Below are 25274 nucleotides of genomic sequence, written 5' to 3' on the forward strand. Positions count from 1 at the left end.
AACACCTGATTTCTGACAAAGAAACTAAAATGGTATCTTGGTAGACCTAAGACTTTTCTAATGGCTTGGCTGTTTCGCTTTTCTGACCTTCAGCTTGAATCCCAATATCTGTCTCTGGGTTTTTGTTCTTTGTGCTACACTGTGGAGTTAGCAGAGTGAGGGACTCACTCCATGAAAGTCATTAGGTCATGAAGCTAATGGCAAAAATAGGAGTAAGTCTGCAGAACTGTGCCCAGTTGCTAATTTTCAAGACAGGTACAGAACCAACTTGATGAGGGAAATAGTTTTGAACTAATGGCATCAGAACAATCTAATATTTTCATGGGAAGAGAACTGAGCTAAGCCTCATATATAAAGCTACATATATAAAACCCTCAAAATATGTAACATGAGGGGGCCTGCTTGTTGGGGTTTATGTTCTGCCCAGTTCCCCACAGCTGGCAAGCCCCAAAGAAAATCACAGAGAGATCTCCATAAGTTATAAAACTGACTGGTCCATTAGCTCAGGCTACTTATTAACTCTTATAGCTTATAATAACCCATTATTCTTATCTATGTTAGCCACATGGCTCGGTACCTTTCTCAAGGGAGCAGTTTACATCTTGCTTCTTCGGTGATCTGGGCAGAACTGCGAAGGGAGCTTCCTGCTTCCCAGAATACTCCTGTTCTCATCACCCCGCCTCTACTTCCTGTCTGGTTGAACCACCTATACCTCCTGCCTGGCCAATTAGTGTTTATTTAAAACATGATTGACAGAATACAGACAATTCTCCCGCACCAAAAATATACATGCATTTAAAAGATAGAAAATTATCTTAAAAAATAGAAAAATATCTAAAATGGTATTTGACTTAACATCCAAAATAGGAAAACATAAAAGGAGAAACTGATAAAATGGAAATTTTAAAATTTTATGGTGAAATGGAAGGTTGAAACAGAAGGATAACCTGAAGCTGAAGGGCTAACTAGCCTGTCATTCATAGCAGGAAGCAAGAATCCTGTCTTAAATAAAGCAGAAAGAAAGGGCAACCTAAGGGGGTTCTCTGACCTCTATAGGTCAGCTGTGCTGTGCGCATGCCCACATTTGTACACAGAGACACGAGACAGACAAGTAGATAAATAAATAGTTAATGATCCCCTTTTTCATGTCTCCCAGTCCCCTACATCTTTCATTCATCTCTTTTGGAAGAATAGAACTGGCCAAAGGAGATGCCGCCTTCTGTGGACTACAACAAGAGCCTGAACTAAAAGCCCGTGAAACAAATCATAGCCACTTCAAGGTCCATCTGACTGGCAGCCACTCTGTCATGTCTCAGAGGCAGATCCTCACCAGCCAGTCTTGGTGTCACTCATCATGACTCATAGGTGAGCAAAACGAGAGTGAAAGTAGATTTTATCCCTACAGCTCCTTATTTCAACTTTTGTCTGTGTTCAGCTATCAGCACTCCTGGGAACCTCAGATTAAATAGTGGGGACAGAGATGAGTGGATCCCATCAAAGCACCATGATAACTCTCCCTGCCTAAACCGCTGCTCCCGAGGCTATTTCAAAGTGCTCTCATTTTCTTATACTGATAGGTCCATCTCAGTGGCTTGTGTTCAGCCAAGAACCACAGCCTAGTGATCTATCGCCTTTATCTGCTTGGATGTTACTGCTTTAGACATTCGTGTAATTCTGAAGCACAGACCAAATGAGAGAAATTGACCAAAGACAAATGACAGTATATCTTTATGAATGATTATTGAATATATATTAATTTATATGTATATATACACCATGCTTGCACAGTGAGCACACTCATCTGAAAAGAATAAGGAACACACACACACACACACACACACACACACACACACATATATATATATATCATATCATATCACATACATATCCATAAAACAGAATCAGAGAGTGGAACAGGTAAAGTCAAATACATATCCTGGAAAATGTTTCCAAATATACCACGTAACAAACCTTCAGTAAGTGACTGGCACTAAAAGCAATACACTCTCCCACACTGGCCAGATGTGTCAGAGGCTCAACCATCTTGATTCCTGCTAACACACTCTACCATTCCCATGACAAAATTGCCTAGCAATCCATCTCTCAGAACATAATCCTGTTGTTAAACAATGCATGCCTGTGCTTTCAAAACTGAGTTCCTTCATCATTTCTGAAACACAGACAATCTGGAGTTTGGGGATCGACTATGGCCATACACGGAAAAGGAATGTCAAAGTAGTGTGGTTGACAATCTAGCCCTCAGCCCTTGTGTTCCTTTGCCGAACTGTTTGATCAACAGGGAGGATGCATGAGGCCACACAAAACACTCAGCATAGAAACAGGTCTGAAATCTCAAGCTGTATTATGTTGTGGTTCTAATCCCTACTCTGTAATTGAAAACACATACCCCATGTCTTAAAGTAGGGGAACAAACGTCTATCTGCATCTTTTGCTTTGACCTTGGTTTTCATAATTTGCATGTGACACATCTGTTTTTATTGCCACTTCTACTTTTCAAATGAAACACAGGGAGGAAAGAGGGGTCCTTAGGTAGCTCCCCTACAAAGTTTTGACTCCTTGATCAGCAGCAGATCTGTGGGCACTGCTCACAGGAAAGAATACAGTGCAGCCCAACCTGCTGGAAACGTTTTAAGGCCTTCCCATCTCTCTGTCCCTCACATCTTTTTGACACGCCCTCTTCCCTCTGCTCTTGGCATTAACTGCTTCTCCACTTCCTTTACATCAGTGGGAACACTTCCTGTATGGGTGTCAGGATCTCTGGAAGGGTCAGGGGCTGCCCTGCGGAGGAAATGACAAACTGTGAAATGTGAAAGAGCAATTCCTTCCACATGTTCACTCCTTCCAGGAGCAGCGAGGGGCTGTCAACTAGCATCACTGTGGGCCCAGGCGGGGCTCTGCACCACAGTCCTGTCAAAACCAATCTACCGACCTGCGGGCCTGCGTGTCTGCTCCAAGCTTCCTCAGCACCAGCAGGTTTCAGACATGGCTTTGAGATGGAAGTGGATCAAATGTGAAAGGCTGTGAGGGATGGTGAAGAGCCCCCAGAAAATCAGCTCAAGATGAAAACAAATTACAATGACTTTTTTTTCTTTTTTGTTTTTTACGCAATCCACTAATGGTAGGAGAGCTACCTCAGCTCCAACTGAGAAGAATTTGCTCAAATATGTTTATTTAAGGAGTTTAGTGTTACAGCTACCAGAAGGCTTGTTCTCCTTGTAAAGAAACCTAAACAGTGACAACATCAATGCTTAAAGCAAAGCACGAGGAGGGGAATGAAATAGGCAAGAGGGTGTGGAGATAGGAAGAAGAATTTATCAATTACTGCTTAAAAAAAAGGGGGGATCTAAATTAAAGAATTTTGAAGCTTTTCTGTGACTTATAATATTTCATGCATTTCCATATCTTAAGTAAAGGCATTTTAAAATGCAGGTAATTAGCTCTTTATGCAGATTAATCACTTTGAAACATACTGTGGTTCCCCGAGGCTCAGTTTTGTACTCAGATGAAGGATTTGGATCTAAGGATGCTATCTGAAGACAAAATAATCCTCCAGACCAAATGCCGTGGAGTCTAGCATTTACTTCAAAGTTTCAACAAATGGGATTCCTAAGTAGTCATCCAAAACCACTTTCAGTTATGGCAATCTCATGTAGAAGTGCTCCTTCTTTGGAAGCTCTCTGCACTGGTGATGGTTGTCTGTAACCTGGAACTCTCTCAGACAGTCTGTCCCAAAGCTCAGCCCCAACTGTCACCAGCAACATCCTGTGGACTGTTTTCAAGTTCAAGATTCATGATTTCAGGATTCTTCCACAACAATGGAGCAACAACTGACAAATTATTGTATGTGTGTGTATATATACGTATACATATTGGGGGGAGAAAGAGAGAGAGGGAGGGAGGGAGAGAGAATAATATATAAGCATCATATATACACATCTACATCATATACACATACACATATATGGTACAGGTAACTAATATCTTCAAGAAGTTCTAGGAGACTGAGACAAGACGATTGTTAATTCAAGGCCAGCACAAACCACATAGTGAGACTATAAATTGAAGACACGATAATAACAGTAATAAACAATACCTGTGTCTTATCGAAGCTCAGTATCAATTATGGACTGGAACGTTCACAATGTAACATGGAGATAAAGTTAGGACTGGCTACGGAAACTTGACCCCAACACTCACAAGTTGTCGCTTGTCACAGGGAAGCCAGCTAACCCTGGTAACTCTCCTGACCTGTTAGCGCTCGCTTCCTGAGCATGCAGATAAAGGATGTTCAGCTCAATGGAAAGTGTCCTCACTACGCTTGCTGTGCTCGCTTCTGCTTCTCCTACTGCTAGTGTTTAACCTGTTTGTTCTCTCACTGTCTTCTGTTGGGCAGACAACTAGGCACAGTCCTCCCACGGAGCTACCTAGAAAGTTCCTGAAATAAGAAAAGGGAAGAAAAGAAAGAAGAAAGAGAAGAAAGCAAAGGAGAAAATAGAGCTTTTAAATAAAGGAATAAATGTATAACCGATTGATTTTTTAAGGTATTAGTATTATGATAAACTACCGACAAGGAAATTGATGAAAATAACTTCAAAAATAAGGATCAAGTCTTTTTATAGGGCTTAAACCCGAGAAAAAGAGAAAGTCAGTGGGATTAAACAGGGATGTTGAGAAGACTGATTTCTGTACTCGTTAGAAATGACAAAGAATTTTAGTAACCATTTAAAAAAGTTGGTCAGTTGATTTTTGACCAGCATGCAAAGGCAACTCAACCTTATAACAAGTCTGTCTGCAAAGGATATTAGAAGTTGACTTTCCTGTCGAAAGAACCCCACTACCACCACCCCCAGTTGATCTCAACTATGTACCTAATTCAAAACCAAACTTCAAATGAATCATCCATCTAAACTTTCAGAAGAAAACAGAAAGTCTTGTGAACGGAAGCAAGGCAGAGTTTGAAGGCATGACAAGAAAAGCTTAATCCGCTTTGCCTGATGGACAGGACTTAATCAAAATCCAGGAGGCTCGTTTTATGAAAGACGGGGCTAAAAAACCAGCAAGGTCAAAGGCAGGTGAGGAGAAAATATTTGCAGCTAGCATATTCCTGGAAGGACTTGTCAGAAAAACGCGGCATTAAGAAAACTAAAAGCATAATTAAAAACTGCCAACGAGATCCAGAGGTGGGACACCACTGGGCTAGTCTTTGCCTAGCAAACCTAACACCTTCAATTCAACCCAAGGTACCATTGAAACCCAATGTGGGCACACATTTGTAACCCTTGTGCTTCAAAGGTGAAGCAAGAGAATCAGAAGCTGAAGGTACTCTTCAACTGTATAGTGAGTTCAAGATCAGCCTGGCCAGCTTCACCAAACACTGTTTCAAAACAAACAAACAAACAAACAGTGGAGAAATGTTAACTGCTCCACGGGAAACTAATATGTGAACACAATTTACGGCTTCACTAAGTCTGTTAAACTGTTGCTGTAGGAAATGTCTGCTTGGTACTACTCAATTTTTATATGAATTAATGCTCACTAGAGCTGCATTTCAACTGTGGCAACACCTCCTATTTCAGCCAGGTTAGGTGGTCAGTTTTTAAATAGAAAGCCTACATACTATCAGACATTTGTCATGTGCAATGTGGAGTATACTATGGAAGATAGTTACTCCAGGATTGATGGGGCTATGCACTGAGAAAACCAGCTGAAGTTAAAAATATCCTTTAGAAAGTGAATTTGAAAGACCTAGGGTCTGGCAGTGTCTCCTTGTGACTATGTGGCTGACTACAGCTCTGACTCCATGCTGTTGTCCACTGTCAGGAAAGAGAACCATGCTATCCATAACTAGTCCGGGAAAATAGCAACTCAGTACTGGACAGAAAATTTCTACTGGCTACTTAATGTTTCTCTATCACTGTTAAATGGAAAAATCCTAATTCTGGGCTTCTGATGTCATAGACTCTATTATAATCAACAGATGGTTTTTTGTTTCCTCTTCTAGGTGATTTAATTTATAGGAATTGACAGGGAAGTGTTAGGAGGGAGAGAAAGATGATGATGATGATGATAGATAGATAGATAGATAGATAGATAGATAGATAGATAGATAGATAGATGATAGGTACATGATAGATGATAGATACATGATAGATAGATAGATAGATAGATAGATAGATAGATAGATAGATAGATAGATAGATAGGTAGATAGATAGATAGATGAGAGCTTTGCCTTATCCAATATCTAATATAATCTAATAAAAAGCCAGTTGTCTTTTACAGTATGCTCAAGGAGGGCTGGAGCTAACTGGGACGAAGGACAAATATGACGCCTCGACAGCACACATTTCTCACAATTGTTCTCTTACTTCCTGACTACACAGCGATTTACTAGTTGCACTTGCTCCTGCTCTGGGTCTGGATTCTGCCCCAGAAGTTTTGCCGACTCTTTATGGAAAAGATACTGAAAGAATCCACACTTCCTACTGGCCGTGAAGATATGTTTGTATCATAATGGAGCAAAAGACTTCAAGAAAACCTCTGAAGGTCAAGAGATGGACACTTTTGGCCTCATGTAGCAGTGAGGTTTGTTCATTGTGACTGCACAATAAAATTCTCTTGCATTCAGAATCACAAAGCTTCCACAGACCTTGCCAGGAACTGTTGTTCTTGCAAGACATACATATGCAAAACAAATTGTCAGACACAATCACCATTTCTCTAGCGGTTATCCTAAAAAGTAAAACAACTTGAAAGATGGAGATCACAAAATTTATACCATAGATATCCATGTAGGAACATGTTGCAAACATCAACCATGAACTATATGCAAAATCCTTTTGGGAAAGAGTGTGTACACACTTGCAAGGGAACATGAAAGCCACTTCTTTATGATTTGGGGACAGAATAGTAGATTTGACAAATTGCATATGGAACCTACCGATATAAGACAGTTTGTTGAAGATTATAAATACATTTTTTTAGATAGAAATTTCATGTCCATAAGCATACCATGTGGTCCCAACTTCCCCACATTTCCTTCTTTTAGTTGTAAATAGACAGAAAGACATCAAGCCAAAGTTTAATAAAGTTTTAATTTGAAATGAATTACCACATGTTGTGTTTGTTTACCCATTATTAACTCTCTTAGTAACACATCAGTGGCAAAAAACAGCACACTGTATCACAGCCCTGATATAATAGAATACAAGCCCCTGGGAGATATTAACCGCTAATAATAAGCTGAGGAGCTTCCAAGAAAAATAAATAAAATAAAGCAATAGAGGAAATATGTACTAGGAGGAATTTTTGTGTTCTGGTTTTGTATAAATCTGTTCATGACAAAAGGAGACAGCCTTTCCACTACCTTTGAACATGAAACTTACATTAGTCTCTGAGTTCAGAGCAAAGCAAAATAATAATCAGGTTTTTCTAGAGCAAAGCATAAGAAATTCTCTCTGTCGGTGCATATTGCATTTGCATACAGAATGTGTTGGTGTTCTTTCCCAGGGTGCACCTGTCCTTTTTGAGGAGAGCTGGGAGTAGCGCTCTAAAAGTCAAATTCATAGCATGGTGTGGTTCATCTAGGGAGTGTATCCACATTGTCACAGGAAAGATGAAAAAGCTAAAAGGATCTGGTGAAAAATGGTCCAAAAGTAATTACTTCTAATCTTCTACTCAGTATCCTAAAACTAGATAAAAATATCAGTGATAGGAAATAACATTAGTTAAGTCAGAAAGTTAAAAGTTAAGGATTCTAAAATAAGACTATGCTATACTAAAACAGTTTTAAAAAGAAATACGTCCTACAAGAGCACATATTTTACAGTGTTCAGTGACTTCAGAGTCGACCTTTTGAACTTGATATTCAAGCAAAATCAATGGCATGCTTTCTCTTCTTTTTAGTCCAATGACGTCACAATCCTTCCCTTTCTGTTTCTTGCTTTATTTTTCTTAGGGTGATGATCTCCCCCCCCCCCGCCCTTTGGGAGCAGCTCTGACAGTGTCTCTCTTTTCAACATCTCCGATTTCCAGTGTCACAGCCCATTTCCTGTGGCTCCACTAGAACTGTACGGACGGGACATCTCTGAAGGAAAGGCTTTGTTTCTTGCAGCTCTGGGGGTAGGTGGTTAAGAGGCTTTGTCTAGGGAGTGTCTTCAGGTTGGCTAGATTCTACAGACATCCCAGCAGTTTTAAATACCAGGAGATCACAGAGCTGTTTGGTGATAGCAAAGATACTTTCTCCATCACCCATGTCTACCAGTGTACTCTTAAGGGCAGAGACACCAAGATACAAGCACCTCCAAAAAACAAACAAAAAGCATTAGAGGCTTACATCTTTTGCATCCCAATACAAAATGTTTGCACTCAGCTTACACATGTGTTTTGAAGATGATCACGTCCACTTTTTAACTCCCCAAAACAGACTGAGATGCACTTACCTGCTCTTTCCTGTTACAAGTAAATTAAATGCGCAAGTACTGAAGGGTGTAATTAATACGCTTAGTTCAAATTGCTTTATAGCTGTGGAATTTATTACATGATCCAACATATACCTGGGCCCTAATTTATTTTCAATAATATTTAAGGTCAGTATCATATAATTTGACCTTTATGTATTTTTTGTGTAAACTTTTAATGTAATATTTTCAGGTCCACAGGATTCTAGAGAGTGTGGCATCTCAGTGGTCCTCAGCTGATGATGTCAGCTGAGTCACAAGCAAGCAAAATGTCAGAGAGGGATAAGAAAGTCCAAGGCTCATGCTCAACCTAAGTTTGAGAGGAGCAAATCATAACTTGAGCCTAGTAGTCGGTGGAGTCCTGCTCTGCCCAACATGACATCACTCCTAGGACGTAAAATCTTAACAGGTGTTTATCAGTTACTGAGAAGTTTGAGGTTGCCAACTAATCAAAAGAAAACAAAAACAAACAAACAAGCAAAAACTCAGCAAGACAGAAGTGACCCAGGAGGCGGCATCATGCAGCCAGTCTGATCACAATGGAGAAGTGTCTGCTTCCTATTCCAGAATTGTGGCCCATTTCCCAAAGCTAAGAGCTCTCTCTCTCTCTCTCTTTCTCTCAGAGAGAGTTTTGCTTTTTCTCTCCTTCATCGAATCTAATCACTTGCAGTTTGACCTGGAACCTACTTCCTCTCTACATTCTAATTCTCTTCCCAACGTCTTAGCTCTTGTCTCAGTTGAAAAGTACTGACCCCAGAAGCATTAGACCCTTCATCTGATTCCCCAGGATCCACATTAAAAAGAAAACTAGATGTGGTGGCAGGTGTCTGTGACCTCAGTGCTGAGGGAGGCAGAGTGAGAAGGATCTCTGGAGCTCACTGCTAATCAGCCAGTTGAGTGCAAACAGGGAGACACACTACCTCAAAAAGTAAGGTAGAAACTGGGCAGTAGTAGCACATACTTTTAATCCCAGCATTTGGGAAGCAGAGGGAGGCAGATCTTTGTGAATTCAAGGCCAGCCTGGTCTACAAAGTGTGTTCTAGAACAGCAGGGTTGTTACACAGAGAAACCTTGTCTCAAAAAACATAATAACAACAATAATATTACTATAATTATACTGTGGGGAGTCATCCATGAAGATGCCGAGTGTTGATTTCTGGCCTCCTTGGCACACCTTCACACACAAAAATACACACACACACATACACCACAACACATGTAACCCCAATACGCATGAATATACATATATACATGCAAATCCCTATATATAAATGCATGCATACATACATGCATATACACATGTATACACACATATACATCCACATACAAACAGAGGAAGAGGAGGACATGGAAGAGGAGAAGGGTGAAATGAAAAGAAATTATATAAAGGAAATGCAGCAAAACTGAATTGTCAAAATAAAGAATGGAGTATTCGTATATGTTATGTTATTTTCTTTACCGTATAATTAAACCATTTGATAATTTCAAAGAAAGCACTCACTACAGGGTTTGTCACTAGTAATTAGTGTGAGTGCCACTCCTTGCCATAATACTGTGACTGTTAGTTCTCCAGTAGTGCTGCTCCATCACATCTGTCGGGTGGGTTAAGGGTATTTACTGGTAATGTTCACCCATTTATAGAAACCCATGACTAAAATCTTCGGTAAAGGTAATAACTTTTTCGCTGCAAAAGAAAAGAAAAAAAATTCAAACAAGGCTCTTCTGAAAACTGAATATTGAAAAACTTGATATAACTAGTGTTTGATAAAACCAACCTCCAGAAATAAAGCCCTACAGCATAAACTATACTGCTTGTAAACTTTGCCCTGCGAATACTTTATCTTTTAGACTCACACTTTTGGCTATTACTCTCAAAAAAACACACAAGAGAGCTAAAATTGTAAACAGGAGACCCAAAAGAAGCCAATTAATCCCACAACTCCAAAAAGCAGCGAAAAAGCAGTCGCCAAACAATGGGGTTGCGGAGAATGGTTTGTGTGTTTCGAGAAAGTAGTTTTATGCCTATTTGCATAATAGACAAAAAGATGTAAAATCTAAGATTCTTGTCATTGGTTATATTCTCTCTATATGGCTCCATTTAGAAGATGCTTTCTTAGAAAATAAACACTTCTTAATTAGCTCCATTCAGTGTGACACAATTCAGAACACTATATTGGAATGCTGAAGAAAAGTCAACTGACCCTGAGAAGAGTGGATGGCGCCGTCCATTGCAGCGTGAGTGTTTCTCGGGGCTTCTTTCTTTGAAGGGCCAGCTGTATTATCCAAATCGAATTCTGCATTCTCTGCCTCCACCATTAAGCACACAGGACGTTCGGGAGAAAGCTGCCTGCGGCTCTCGTGGCTTTTTTGATCACTCAAATGCAAAGGAGTTTTAATTACCTATTAAGAGATAAATCAGTTAATGGAAACTGTTGCAAATATTACCTACATAGTTAAAACTCCTCTAGAACAATGCGGGATTTTGAGATATCTAAAAGTACAATTCACTTTTTCAAACTCTGAAGGATTTTGTCTGGTTAAATTATAAAGGTTAAATGATCTCCATAATCACTTTAAATACTCTCATGTGCTTTATATGCTTAATTTTTTTAATTTTAATATCCAATAAGAAAGCACTGAATGACTAAACTTCATACTGGGATGAAACTAGCAAATATTCATTTGGTTTTTATTATCTCCAAGAAACAATAGTTTAAGCCAAGAGAGAGACGACAAGAGCAGAGCACAGTGCTGAGTGAACAGATGGGTGTTTACTGTGCACTTTTTCTTCCCATGTTTAAGATAACCAAGTACCGAGGGAAAGACTGAGCATGCTGAGGATCTGGGAGGGGGACTTCCTTGGGAAAAGGTTTCAGCCTTTCCCGCTTGCACAAGCTCTCCTCTTCAGGCCTTGCACACATGCAAGCGGACTAAATCAGAGCTGCTTGCCAGCCTCCTCCTGAGGGCTCCAGTTACTGCCCCTAATGACAAGGGGCAACAATCGCGGTCAGGGTGAAGTCATGAGCTCTGGCTTTGTCTGGCCAGTTTCATAGCGGTTTCCTCCCACCCACTGACCCTGAAGGAAAAGGGAAGCGAGGATGACCCTGGATTCTTTAATCTCTAAGCTTAAATTGTAAAAACATTTTTTCTGTTCCATCATCTTTTTTGCTTTTTTATGTCGCCTGCTATTTTTTTTTTTTATTTCCATCCACTTCTTGGTTGGTGGGTTGGTGGGGAGGGGATGGGTTGGTGGGGGATGAGTTAGTGGGGGTGGGTTGGTGAATTGGTAGGGGGTGGTTTGGTGGGTTGGTGGTGGGTAGATTGGTGGGTTGGTGGTGGGTGGATTGGTGGGTTGGTGGGGAGGTGAGGAGGTGGGTTAGTGGGGAGGTGGGCTGGTGAGGAGGTAGGGAGGTGGGATGGTGGGGAGGTGAGGAGGTGGGTTAGTGGGGAGGTGGGCTGGTGGAGAGGTAGGGAGGTGGGTTGGTGGGGGGTGGGTATGCGCTTGCCTGGGAAAGTCAGAGGCTGACATGGTGCTTTTGCCTCACTCACTCTCTACTTGTGTTTTTGAGACAGGGCCTCTTACTGAACCTGGAGATGGCAAGTGGGCTGCAAGGGCCCTTCCTCTTTGACCCCACGTCCCCCAGTGTCTGTGTTTACAAATGTCGCCCTATCTAGTGATTTTTTAGGGGGTCGAGGGGGGGAGTTAGTCTCGGGTATGGTTTGGTTTTGTGCTAGGGATCCAAACTCAGGACCTCAAGCTAGCAAGGCAAGCCACTTACCTCCCGAGCATCTCCCTAGCCCTAATCATAGCAGTTTGCTCTTGAGAAAACTCCTACCAGAAAAATTCAACTATTAAGGAAGTTTGTGTAAAGAAACACACAGTTTTTGCACAAGAATTTCCTGTTTGCATCTTTATGACAAAGTGTCATCATTCCCACTTATTTTCCCTCTCAGTCAGGAAAATCATATGCCTTGTGCCGTGCCATTATCCTCGCCAGTTAAGTGGACTTCCTCCCCATCTAGAGATCTAGAAGGCAACAGTTCCAAACATTATCTAATAAATAGTGGAACTGGTGGTTAATTACATCTATGTGTGACATAGAGTGGCCTGACCAGCACTGTGGGTAACAGAATTACTTTTCCCCCCACTATGTTTTACTTAATTAAAAAGGGGGAAAATGCTCTGTAAATACAAGTAGATTGAGCTCCAGCCAAATTATTTTAATATAGTTTAATAAGCAACTTTTTGTCTTGTAGATTTTAAATCTTGATTTACCCTCAACCTAAATAATCTTATGATTAATACCAGGACTATATGAATTGTATTTTATGAATTCAGTGCCAACTTTCAAGGCAATAATTTATAAAATATTGAGCTATAAGTACCAGTTAATGTGAAAATTAAAGACTGGTGTAGCCCACAGTGGTAGTGCAGTTGCCTGGAATATGTGAGGCTTTGAGTTCCACCACATGCATCTACGGAAAAGAAAGAAATAAAGAAGAAAATTTTAAAAATCAGTTAAAAATCGCAGGTTCCATGGGTGAGGAAATAGTTCATTGATTGAGATCATTGTGATGCAATCATGAGTTCCTGGGTTCAGATCTCCAGCACCACATAAAAGCCAAGTAGAGCAGCCCATGCTTGCAAAGAAATGGATAGGGTAGAGCAGGAGGCAAAAAAACGGTGAGTTCCAGGGGCTCATTGGCCAGCTAGTCTAGTGGAAAGAAGAAGTTCTGGGTTTTACTGAAACCAAAACTCAAATGTGAGCATGTGTGCATGTGCATGCACGTATGTGTACGTATGTGCGTGCATGCATGCGCATGCGCACACACACACACATGCACACATGCACATTTGCAGATTCCTCATATTAACTATAATAAAAATTTACTTTTTTTTCTTTTGTGACTGTATTTTAATTTGCTGTTTATTTTGATTCATGGTATAATGTTCAAGACTACAAGACTACAATTGTAAAGCTGTTTTGTTATGGGGTTTTTGGAGTTATTAACACTCCTGCATCACTCTTCAATTTCACGCTTATATAAATCACTCTTCCTCATTGGTAGGAGCTGTAAGTGACCTCTAATACTTGAAACACCACTGCAAAATAATTGGTACAAATTCTCAGAGAATGTTGAGCATTTCTTTCCCTGTGGATCTAAGTGACAGATTTATCTCAGGATAACACTCTATGCAATGGCTAGGAAGGCATATCTCCAGGTTAAAACTATCTCCCTAACAGTTCTCTAGACAACTCTAACATGTTTTTTTCAGCATAACACTCTAAGGGGATTCCCTAAAAAGAAAATACTAGATAATTTCACTGCAAAAATAAAAGTAAGAGAAAAGCAATCAATCCCTCAAGACATATAGGAAACTTTCAAACCTAAGACCAAAATTATACATTTCCTGGAAATATCTTTATCAGGTACATCAATTAAGTAGTAAGTAAGTGTATAAATAGATGATAAATAGATGATGGAGGGATAGAGAGAAGATAGATGATTAGATAGATAGGTAGATAGATAGATAGATAGATAGATAGATAGATAGATAGATAACTATAGATGGGCAGGCAGAGAAAAAGACAGACAGGTGGTAGATAATCAGATGTGTAGGCAAAAAAAAGAATTCGATTGCACTTTATGATAAAGTCAACCTGGGAAAATACTATAATTAAGAACAACAAGTTTAGACACAGAAAACAAAATAAAGAGACTACAAACAGGTGTTACACTTTATTCTTAACATATGCAACCATTTTCTTCTCTGGATAATGACGTTTACCTACAGTGAATTTATGTACTGTCATATTGTTAAAAGGCTAGATTCTGCAGTACACAAAAACTAAACATATACAAATATGTATGTTCAACTTTATTTGCTTTAAGTATTTGAGTTTGACATGAAGCATGCTTGGAAGTTGAGTGACGAGGGGAGACAGCGCTCTCATGGCCACTCAACTTCTGCTGATCTTTGTATTTCTTTCTTGTCAGAGATGATAATTCAGAAGACAGAAGCCCCACCTCATCTTTTCTGCATCCTATCGCAGTCAATTCCCAACACACAAGGGAAGCTTGGTCAATACTTTTAGTAAGGAAATAACTCATCTCTTCATGGGGTGATGGGGTGAACTTACAGACTGTGAACAGCAGAGAACCAGGAGGCTTGGGTAAGAGTTCTGATTTAGTCAATAAACATGACTGTATTAAATTCTCTTTCACTTTCCCCATGAACTCACAATTTAATTCTTTATTTCTAAGTATTAATCAGTGTGCATTATCAGAAACCAGTTATCTGATGTAATTACTCTTACCTTTTTAAAGAAACTTTATTAATTTTGAAATTGCAAGAAAGGAACCTAATGATTAGGCCAAAGTGGCTTGGGAAAATCCTTCAAGTTATTTTCCAGTTATGAGCTTATATCCCACACCTAAATCCCAGCTAGGTGGTACTCAAAAAGCTGAGATATGAGAATCAAGAGTTTGAAGATAGCCTGGACTACAAATACCAAATCCAATCTCAAAAAATTAATAAACAAAACCACCATATTGCAAACCTTAAAATACAAATTGCACAGCCACTGGTCCAAGTCTTCGCAAATCAAATCTTCAATTTTTCTGAAGCTGTCCAGTTTCCAGTCATAATTTCCTCGGAGAAGGGGACACTTGAATTTTCCTTCCACTAGACAAAAGTTGTTTTCGCACATGGGAAATGCTGCCCAGCCCACGACCAGGTCACTGGAAGGACATGTTCCACGGAGAAGGACGAGTTCAAACAAAAAGGACAAGCCAGGCCTCACAGATTTCCTTTGAGGAAGTACCTGTCCCAAATATTGACAGAAGAACATCAAGAGGGTGCTATTCATTCCAGAAATACCCAAAGACAGTTCAAACTGAAGAAACGTGTTCTGTTTACCTCCTGTTGCCTTCAAATACCTACTCTTGGATGAATTTACCAATAAGTCTTCCAGCTTCAGGTAATTCAGCTGCCATACAACCATGAAAGCATGGCTCCGCCAGTGACTGCATGCTTGATAAATTTTAGGAATCAAGCTTGTAGCATTGTAATTCGCACGCTACACTATATTTTTTTCCTATTGGTTTGAGCTGATATGCCTGCTGTTGTTAAGGATTGAATGTGTTTATTAAATATCTGTGCTATAAACCGCATCCATTCATCCATGTGTTAGTGATATAATGAGATAGAGTCTTGAGGAGATGGGATTGGATGATGTCATAAGGGTGGGGCCTTCAGCATAGTATCAGTGGCTTTGTATGAAGGGAATAACAGATTTAAACCAGTTACTTGTCATTTTCCACAGGGCCCTCCACCATAATGCAATGCAATAAGAAAGCATTCAGCAGATGTCACCACAGTCTTGAATTGTCCGGCCTACAGAGCCACGAACCCATGGAACTATTCTTCTTTAAATTACCATGCGTGAAATATTTATAGCACAGAAATAGGCTAATCACATAACAATCTCTGTCTCCCATCATAATCATGATATCACGTCCCTTTTTCAGATCTTCTGGATCATCTACATATCTGACTTAAGTGCTTTGCACAGAACAAATCCTTCCTACAATAGTTAAATAAATTATCACAGTCCAGAAAAGCTAACTCTATTCATCATGATGATTCAAACTATTATTGTAAGAAAGAAAAACTAGATTCATTGTAGATTTGTAACTTCTGTTAACCAAAAGGGACACTTCTGGAGCCAAACAAATAGCAGTAGGCAATGATGAGTCGATGCTCACATTGACCAAGCCTTGCTCTTAGGTGTAGAGACGAGGCTCATTACTCAGCTAAAAGAAATTATAAAAGAGCAAGACATTTATCTTTATTTAAGAAATATTATATACATAATTTACTTTACAAAATCATATGTGAATAGTTTTAAACTGACGGTAAAGTGTCTTATCATAGACTTTTTCACAAAACATTTATCCAAACATGTGCAGTTTTAGTTATTTGATTTATATGAACACCCTAAGACTAAAGTTTAGGAATAAAATGTAACAGAGAGACATCTGTTGAAAGCACCATAACCCTGTGGCAGCTGCTATTAAACCATTAACGGGATCAGATTTCATTTAAACCAGATTTACCATTTTCTACAACAGCCCATGGGAAAGCTAAAGACATTAGGCACAAATTATTGACACAAGAGATCCTTAATCAAGCTGTACTTTTCATTTGGCTAGCTGGCCACGCGTAACATTTCTAACAAGAGAACAAGAACTAAACGGAGGAGGAGAAATGGCATCGCCGCCCTGGTTAGAGCCAAGATTTAAAAATAAAGCTGAACCCACGCCGTAAACAGTGCTTCAGTTTTATCATTGGATTTATCTGTAAAAGCAAGGACCCTCCTTGTACTAAACCAATGCTTCTCAGCAAGTATTTGAAGTAGGTAGGATAAGAATATGAGGAAGAATATGATGAGCAATAACAGTCCCACAATGGCGTCTGTGGCAGGTTTATGTAAATTACTTTCTCTTTTAATACCTGAGTTTACATGGATTTGAATTTCCTCATCAACCCATGGAAAGGATTGGGCATCTAGCTAAGTGAAAGAGTACTTGTCTACCATATGCAAGGCCCTGGATCCAATCTTAAGTGCTACCAGTCAATAACCTAAAATTATAATAAAGCCCCAAACCACAGTGATGTTAAGTATGTTCTTCATAGAGATGACACATTTATACTAACTTGACAAGAAAATATGAATTATGCATTCATCCTACATTTGTATTTATGAATTATCTCAACCACTTCCTGGATGATGTGGAACGAAAAGAACATATTTAAGTTTAGCTTGCATTAGTAGCCATACCAAACACAAATATCCTTTGTTAATATGACGTATCTTCAAGTAGGGTGTATAAGCCCTCTGCAGTACTGTGTCGCCTGCTACAGTGCTCATAGAGGATGTACAGAGTAATCATGTTATCTCAGGAGCTGTTAGCACAGCCCCTGAAAAAAAGAAGAAAAAACAGTATAGGAAGAGGGCAAAAACGTCCACTGATTCTGGGTGAAACACAAGAAAGGAATTACATATTCTTTCATATTTATTTATTTATTCACTTATTTATTTATTTGTTTGTTTGTTTGTTTTTACTTAATGTGTCTGAGTGTTTTGCTTGCATGAATGTGTACCATATGCATGCCCAGTGTCCAGGGACATCAGATTCCCTGGAACCAGAGTGGATGTGAGTCACAGATGGGTGCTCAGAACTGAACCCCGGTCCTCTACAAGAGTGTCCAGTGCTCTTACTGCTGAGCCATCTCTCTGGTCCCAAAAGTGTGGTATATTGTTAAAGAAAGGAAGCCACTCTCTCTGACACCAACAGTCTTTTCAGAATGCAAGCTTTGAGTGCTTTTCCCTTACTGCTTGTTGAACAAGAGATCTTTAGCCCCGTAATGTGTACCTTGAGACTGACTGACTGTGCTTTGGCAAGAAAGATTGCTAAGTTTTCATGTTCCTCTCTCTGAGGGCCACTTCCAGGAGCTGGACTACTTCCACAGCTAGCCTAGGAAATGACACATGTCTGAGTAGCTTTCATTAACTTTGTATTTTAAAATTCTATATGAAAATGAGTAGGCGCGCTCATTTGCTCGGGCGCCAATGTCATCTCATCAGTAGAGTCCTGGTACCTGCTGGTCACATGGTCCTGGGAGGAGCTGCGTTTTCTGACCACCATGAATAACTGTACAGAACATGGGGTTTTACCGAGACAAACTTCACTACATTTTTTTTGGCTGTGATGTCCCTGATCTTCCACATGAAGGGAGATACATATGGGAGAATGGCAAGGAAGAAGAAACTAAGATGCAAATGAGGGTTGGGGAACCGAACAATGAGTGGAGGAGTGGGAATGAGAAACATATGTCCAGGAAACCAGATACATATAAATTATTGCCCTGCAGTGAATGATGTACCATGCCTGTCACAGCGCTACCTGTCAACTTCACACACACCTAGAATGACCCAGGAAGAGGGTACCTCAGTTGAAGAATTGCCCGCAGGTTGGCCTATGATGATGATGATGATGATGTCTCTGAGCTATTTCTTAACTGCTAATTGATGTAGGTGGACCCAGCCCACTGTGGGTGGTGTCACCCTTAGATAGGTGGGACTAGGTTGTCTAAGAAAGATAGGTGAACAAGCTAAAGAGAACATGCCAGTATGAGACTTTCCTATGGAGCCTGACTGCACTTCTGCTTAAATCGCTGCCCTGGCTTCCCTCAGTGATGGACTAGTTACCTGGAAGTGTAAGATGAAAGAAACCCTTTCTTTTTCAAATTGCTTTTGATTGTGGTGTTATCACAACAACAAGAAAACAAACGAGAATAGTGTTGAAAAGCTATGCTCCAAGTATAATTTCTGTTTCTGCATTTCTGAAATGTTTATAGAGGGAATAGCTTGGTTTGTTTTCATTTTTTATTTTTAATGTTATTATATTTCATGTATATGAATGTTTTACATGCATGTGAGACAGTGCATCATGTATGTGACTGATGACACTGAGGCAGGAAGAGGGTATCAGATATTTTGGAACTGGAATTGCTCTGCAACTGGTTGTAGTTGTGAGTTACCATGTGGGTGCTGGAAATTCAACCAGGTCCTCTGGAAGAGCAGCCAGTGTTCTTACCCATTGAGTCATATCTCCCGCATTGTAAGATAGCTTTCATGACCAGGGAAAATGCTGATAGAACACTTTTAAAAGTGCAGGGCCTTCAAATCTTATGTCTTGATATAATAGAGACAGTTACAGAGAACTGACTCACATAATGGAGAAGGAATGAGGAGATATTTCAGGAGAGTTCTGGCTTAGCATAGTCCATCGCTGGCTTTAACACCAGCACCATAAAGGGGCAGCAGTAGCAGGGGCAAACATATTTTTTTTCTTTTTTCTTTAAAGCAAAGTTATAAAATGACATGAATACTCATCTTTATGGGAACTGAGGAGTCGGATTTATAGTAAACTAAATCCTTAGAGCAGATGGAAGAGCAGACCTGACACTGGATTCCAGATGTTGCAAGAGAAAGCATAAAGGAGAACGAACTCAAGATGTAGGCCAATCCATTACAATGGACCAATTCTTAACCCTAGGACCTTCACAAGTACTCAGTAGCATGTGGGCAATTGGGTACAGGTAAGAAGGCAGAGATTCTCAGTGTTTCAGAAATTTTGTGAGAATACTGAAGAGCAGCACATAGTCAAAAGTTCGAATGGCAGTGGATACCAAGCCCAAATGGAAGAAGGGGTTGTCTATAACTTAAATCTTTGAAACTCAGTGGGGTACTCAAACCAACTAATGTTATAATCAGCCCAGTTCAGCTCAGTTCCCCATGTGAACATAGAGGTCAGACCTTGATGAGTAAATCAATATTTTCTATTTCATTCTCTCCAGTTTGCACCACAATGTCTACCACAGGCATTCAGCTACAAGATATAGAAGGATGAAGAGGTAAAGCATGACTGAGAAAAACTAGCCAACTAATACACATTCACATATGATCAGAAACTTGAGTTAACACAGATTTTATATTATTAGAATCAAAATTAGAAGAAGGAATGAGTATTTCAGAGGAGAACATAAAAGTATTTTAGAATAGAAACAAAATATTTTACATGATCAAAATCATGACATTGGCTCAAGAGTATAAACAGACGCAACAGAAAATACATGATGAATGAATGTGGAAGTCTGTCTGACAGTAAACTTATCCCAATTAAAGCACAGAGGCCAAAGAAGAAGAAAGAAGAACGAAGAGGGGAATGAGAAGGAAGAGGAAAAGAGGGAGGGAGGCAGGGAGGCAAGGAAGGAGGAATGGAGGGGAGGAAGGAGGGAGGAAAGAAAGAAAGGAGAGAGGGAGGGAAGGAGGGAGGGAGGGAAGAAGAAAGGGAAAGGGAAAAGATGATAGCATGAAAGATCCATGGAATATTCCAGCAAATAGGACAAAAGTGAGAGAGAGAGACAATGGAGCTGAAAACATTTGAAGAGATAAATTGATAAAACTGATGAAAGACATCAGTCAGCAAAAAGAGGTTCAGAAAATTCCACATAAGAACCATAGAAACAAGACCTAAGAATCTCGGGGTCACCAGTGAAAATCAAGACAAAGACAAACTCTTAAGAATAAAGGATCACTGCTGATAGCGAACTGAAAAGTCCATTTATTACAAACTGAGGGCTATTCCAGGTCATTATCTATATCTCCTAATCACAGGATCTTGAATTTATCATAAAATATTACACGCCACATGGAAAATTTAAGTTGTATTTCACTGCTTAGCTCCTTTGCTCTGTATTCCGGTCATGTGACATTATTTTGGACACATAACTAAAAGCCTCTAGAATCACTGGCTTGTTTTAAATTCTGCCTTCAGTCACTTGGTAGGTTATTTCACGCCTAACTGGCCTCGTATTACATCCTGTGTTTACTATGTGCACCGGAATGCCTTAGCATTGTTTAAGATCTGAACGTAACCACAGCACAATCTCACTTTCTAGCTGTATTTCCTATTAGATCAAATGCATATTAAATGATACAATACTGTTACAGATTGCTTTCTTTGTTACTTTGATAGACAATTGACCAAAAGAGAAGGGTTTATGTCTTCTTATACGTTATAGCCCACTGTGAAGGGAAGCCAAGGCAGGAGCTCAAAGCAAGAGCCTGTAGCAGAAACCATGGAGAAATGCTGCTTGGTGGCTTGCTTCCCATGGCTTGCTCGGTTGCCCTTGGTATACAGACCATGTCCATTTACAGAGGAGTCACCAACCACAGTGGCATGGGTCCTTCTACATCAACTAGCAATCAAGAAATAGACATGCCTACAAGCCAAGTTGATAAACAGTTTCTCAAGGCAGTTCCTATGTGGGTTCCCTAGTCTCATGCATGTCAAGTTGAAAACCAAGATCACATGTCACAGATACATGTATACACACTAATAGCATCAAATGACTATTGTTGAAAATATTCTTTGAATTGCCTGTGCGTGTGTGCGCGTGCACACGTGCACACACACACACACACACACACACACACACACACACACAGTCTATTATTTCATCATGGCATGGTCTTCATTAAGAAAAGATTTCTTATCCACAACTTTTCAAGCAGATGTGTTGGTAGAGGTACCCAGCGGCCCTAAATATAAATTAGGGTATGTGTGATTCCTTCAAACTTACATTAAATAACTATATTTTTAAAAGGAATACATTGGATGAGATCAGAAAAGGACATTTTAAAATGTTTTGAAAATTAGCTACTAGTAATAGTGGTACAGAAGACCCCGAATTCATGCAACTGTTACATCTAGTTTCTGGCTCCATAGACTTTCCATGATATTAGGGTTCTGTTCATTTGCTGCCTGTAACCACATTAGAAGACTAGACAATTCAGAATGTAAACCAGTCCACATGCGACAGTTTTAACTCTTGAGAAGTGACTCCCCCTGCTGAAGAGCCACAGTGCCACAAATTCTATTTACCAATTAGTGCTACTTCCTCATATTCTAAGTATGACGTAGGACAGTACGTCATGGTCACTCTCATGTTAGTTATGGACAAAGATTCAATGGTGAATCAAGTCACATCCATTATTTCAAAGCAAAGAATATACCATTGCCTCTAAATCCACCAAAGTTGTCTTTTCTTCTCTACTTCCCCAGGAGACAAGAAACATTCTAGAAAGTGGTTCTTCAACCTGACTGTGAGTTAGGTTGAGAACAATGAGGAAAGTCTCCTTCTATCCTAGAGGATGTGTGAGGCAAGAATGAAAAGTGGGCCCATATTGTGAAACGCCATTAGCTAATGGCTTCTTTGTAAACACAGAATAACCAAACTTACGATGCCAGCATTATACTAATGTGCCAAGATAAAAGTAATAGTAATCCTAGGTCACTGGATATGAGGAGCTAGTGGTTTTTGGTCAACATGAAAGTAAAGCTAAGCATAGATAAACATGTAGATATTCATACATTCTCTACCTCAACTAGTAAACTGAACGCAGGGAAATTTGTGGGTCTCTCATGGGACATCTACCATGGCTGCTATTCTTCCAGTGCACTGAAAAGGGTTCAGGATACTTAAAACCAAATTATCCAGCCTTCTCTATGTAATTACGTCTCTCATTTAAAGGAGAAGCTGTATATTCTAGAGATTGAAAGCATGGGCTTTGGCATCAGACAAACCTGAGAACAAATTCTCCCTTACCTCTGAATAAATAATCTATCTGCTTTGTCTTGTTTTGTTTTGTTTTTTTTTCAGAGCTTGCTGTCACTATCTATAAAGAGCTAGGAAAGAAGCAATGGTGACAGATAAACAGAATAGAAATAAACTGAACAGTGTCTTCCAGAGCTAAATTCTGCTGAGGATACTCCAGGGAGTCAAGGAAGTAAATCAGTGCTTAATTTGCCTTAGAGATAACGAAATGTTCCTTTGGAAGCAGACAGCTCAGAAAGGTGCTTGGGAATTGATATGGAGCCCAGGGTGATCTAGATTAGCAGACAGAGTTTTATAGTGTGATTCTTTTTTGTTCTGTTTTCCCAGTTGTGAATTTAAAATATAGACGAATTAGCTCTAATCCCCTGTCTATCTGCTACACGATAGAAGAAAGTAATTGTTCTTGGAAATTTATTCTGGCCTAGGTACAAGGACAGAGGGCCACAGGAGTTACAGCCACACAGCTTCCAAATAGAAAAGAGACCCTCACTTCCTGCACCCTTGAATACAAGTGCATAAGGTGTATGCTTTAGAATATCAATTTAAATCCTTCATCCTAAATATCATTATAATATCAACAATTAACACTTATTCACTAAACTCAAAGCAGTTTTTAAAAGCACTTTATCCTCATTAGCTTAATGACCACAACTATACCATGATGTATAATCTGTTATGAACCCAGTTTTACAAATGCATGGAGTGAGGCATAGAGATCTGGGTCCACAGACATCCAAAATAGCTGTGAGGTAAAACTGGAATCCAAGCATAGGCCTCAGAGAGTGGTTCAAGCCTTACTTACTACAAACAAGAGAAACGAATGCAAAAAGTCAGCATTTGGTTCATGCACAGAGGCCTCAAGGCCATCTCGTTCCATCCCACGGACTGTTCTTCATGGTTTCTACAATGTAAGAAATGTGGCCTCTTTTCCCACATGACTGTCTTCAAGACACACACTTTGGGTTCCTGCATCTACATCTTGCCTAGAATTAATCAAGTAAGAACTTGCTTGTTCTAATAAAATTCAGCATCCTTAATGAACAAATTTTTTTTGAAAGGCTGAGTTTACCTTCTACTTTATAAGTGACTAATACTGAATAAAGGACCCAATCTTGTGATCTCATACCTGAGGCCTGTATTCTAACTGAACAACTAATTTAACCATTCAAAAGTCACTATCAATCTAAAATCTGAAGGTTTTAGAGCAACAGCTACCACCAAGTTTGTTTTGCATCAGAATTACTCAAAGGCGCTTATGATGTCTAATGCTATGAAGAGACACCATGATCACAGCAACTCTTATAAAGGAAAACAGTCAATTGGGGTGACTTGCTTACAGTTCAGAGGTTCAGTTCATTATCATCATGGTGGGACATGGTAGCATGCAGGCAAACATGGTGCTAGAGAAGTAGCTAAGAGTCCTACATCTTGCAGGCAACAGGAAGTGGTCTGTCTGTTACACTGAGTGAAGCTTGAGCAAAAGAGGGCTCCAAGTCCACACCCACAGTGATACTTCCTCCAACAAGGCCACACCTATTTCAACAAGGCACACCTCCTACTCCAGTTGGGATTATAGGGCCAATTACATTTAAACTACCACAGGTGCTTATTTCAAATGCTTATTATTATTTCATTTATTCTTCGATTTCAATCAGAATGAGGAATACAAGTGAATCAGGTGACCACGCTGGACCTTCAGCTCATTCTTTGAGACTCGATACCCCATGCAGATGCAAAGACTGACAAAGAAGATCTGAGCATCTTCGATGAAGTCTCATCAACTCCCCTGATTAGGACAATTCCTGTCTAAAATAAGACTGAATCCTAGCTGAATAATTTCTGGCTCTGTCATATGACCTTCACACCATTCTCCATGCAGTAAGACTGAGATGAAGGGGAAAGTCATGGAACTGAAAGAATTTTAATTAAATATTTTAATTTGGAAAACTCCATTCTGGGATTGATAATCCCTCCTCTGTTTCTTCAATCTTTTTCCATCCTATGATTTTTTTAAATTGGAAAATAAAAAGTTGTGCTTCCTTTTCCTTTTCTCCTTGTTAGGCAAAAGACAGATCTTTCCCTTCATTGTCCCTGAGAGTTGAACACATTGGGGGAAAATTGGGCACAGCCCATTACTTTTACAAACCCCAGTGAGCGAGCCTCAATGCACAAAAAGATGGCGTTTCTGAACATCTGCAGTCTGATTAGATCAAAGACCAACAAATTAGCTGCAAATGACTTTACAAGGAGCATGCAAATATATCATTGGAGAGGAGAAAACTTTGGGCAATAATTGCTAATCAACATTTTCCCTTTGGGCAGCCCACACCATACCAAAGACATGTAGCCATGAAGTCAGTGTCTGTGCAGTTCTCTGTATTTTACACAGCACACTCACTATGGCACTTGGTGCACACATCAAGCCTCCTATGTGATTGACACCAGCCCATTTCAGAGGTGAATAAAAAGAACAAGGCTTAAGGGTGGAAAATCACTTGTTTCCCCATTGACTAAATTATTGATTTAACTCTTATCAACAATTGT

The 25274-nt window shown here is 39.7% G+C and overlaps 1 protein-coding gene across 1 annotated transcript in view; it reads right to left on the reverse strand.

The window, feature by feature from the left end:
* LOC125397828 (uncharacterized) overlaps positions 1-25274 on the reverse strand; it is a 294931-nt gene that overhangs the window by 156350 nt on the left and 113307 nt on the right. Inside the window, exons 9-10 of the mRNA XM_087896704.1 lie at positions 15043-15306; positions 10681-10879 (exon numbers count right to left, since the gene is read on the reverse strand). Coding sequence (XP_087752830.1) covers positions 10681-10879; positions 15043-15306 — 463 coding nt within the window. The remainder of the gene's footprint in view (positions 1-10680; positions 10880-15042; positions 15307-25274) is intronic.

The sequence above is a fragment of the Myodes glareolus genome, chromosome 14 (genome assembly GCF_982192425.1).
Source record: "Myodes glareolus chromosome 14, mMyoGla1.1, whole genome shotgun sequence".
In the NCBI taxonomy this organism is placed as follows: domain Eukaryota; kingdom Metazoa; phylum Chordata; class Mammalia; order Rodentia; family Cricetidae; genus Myodes; species Myodes glareolus.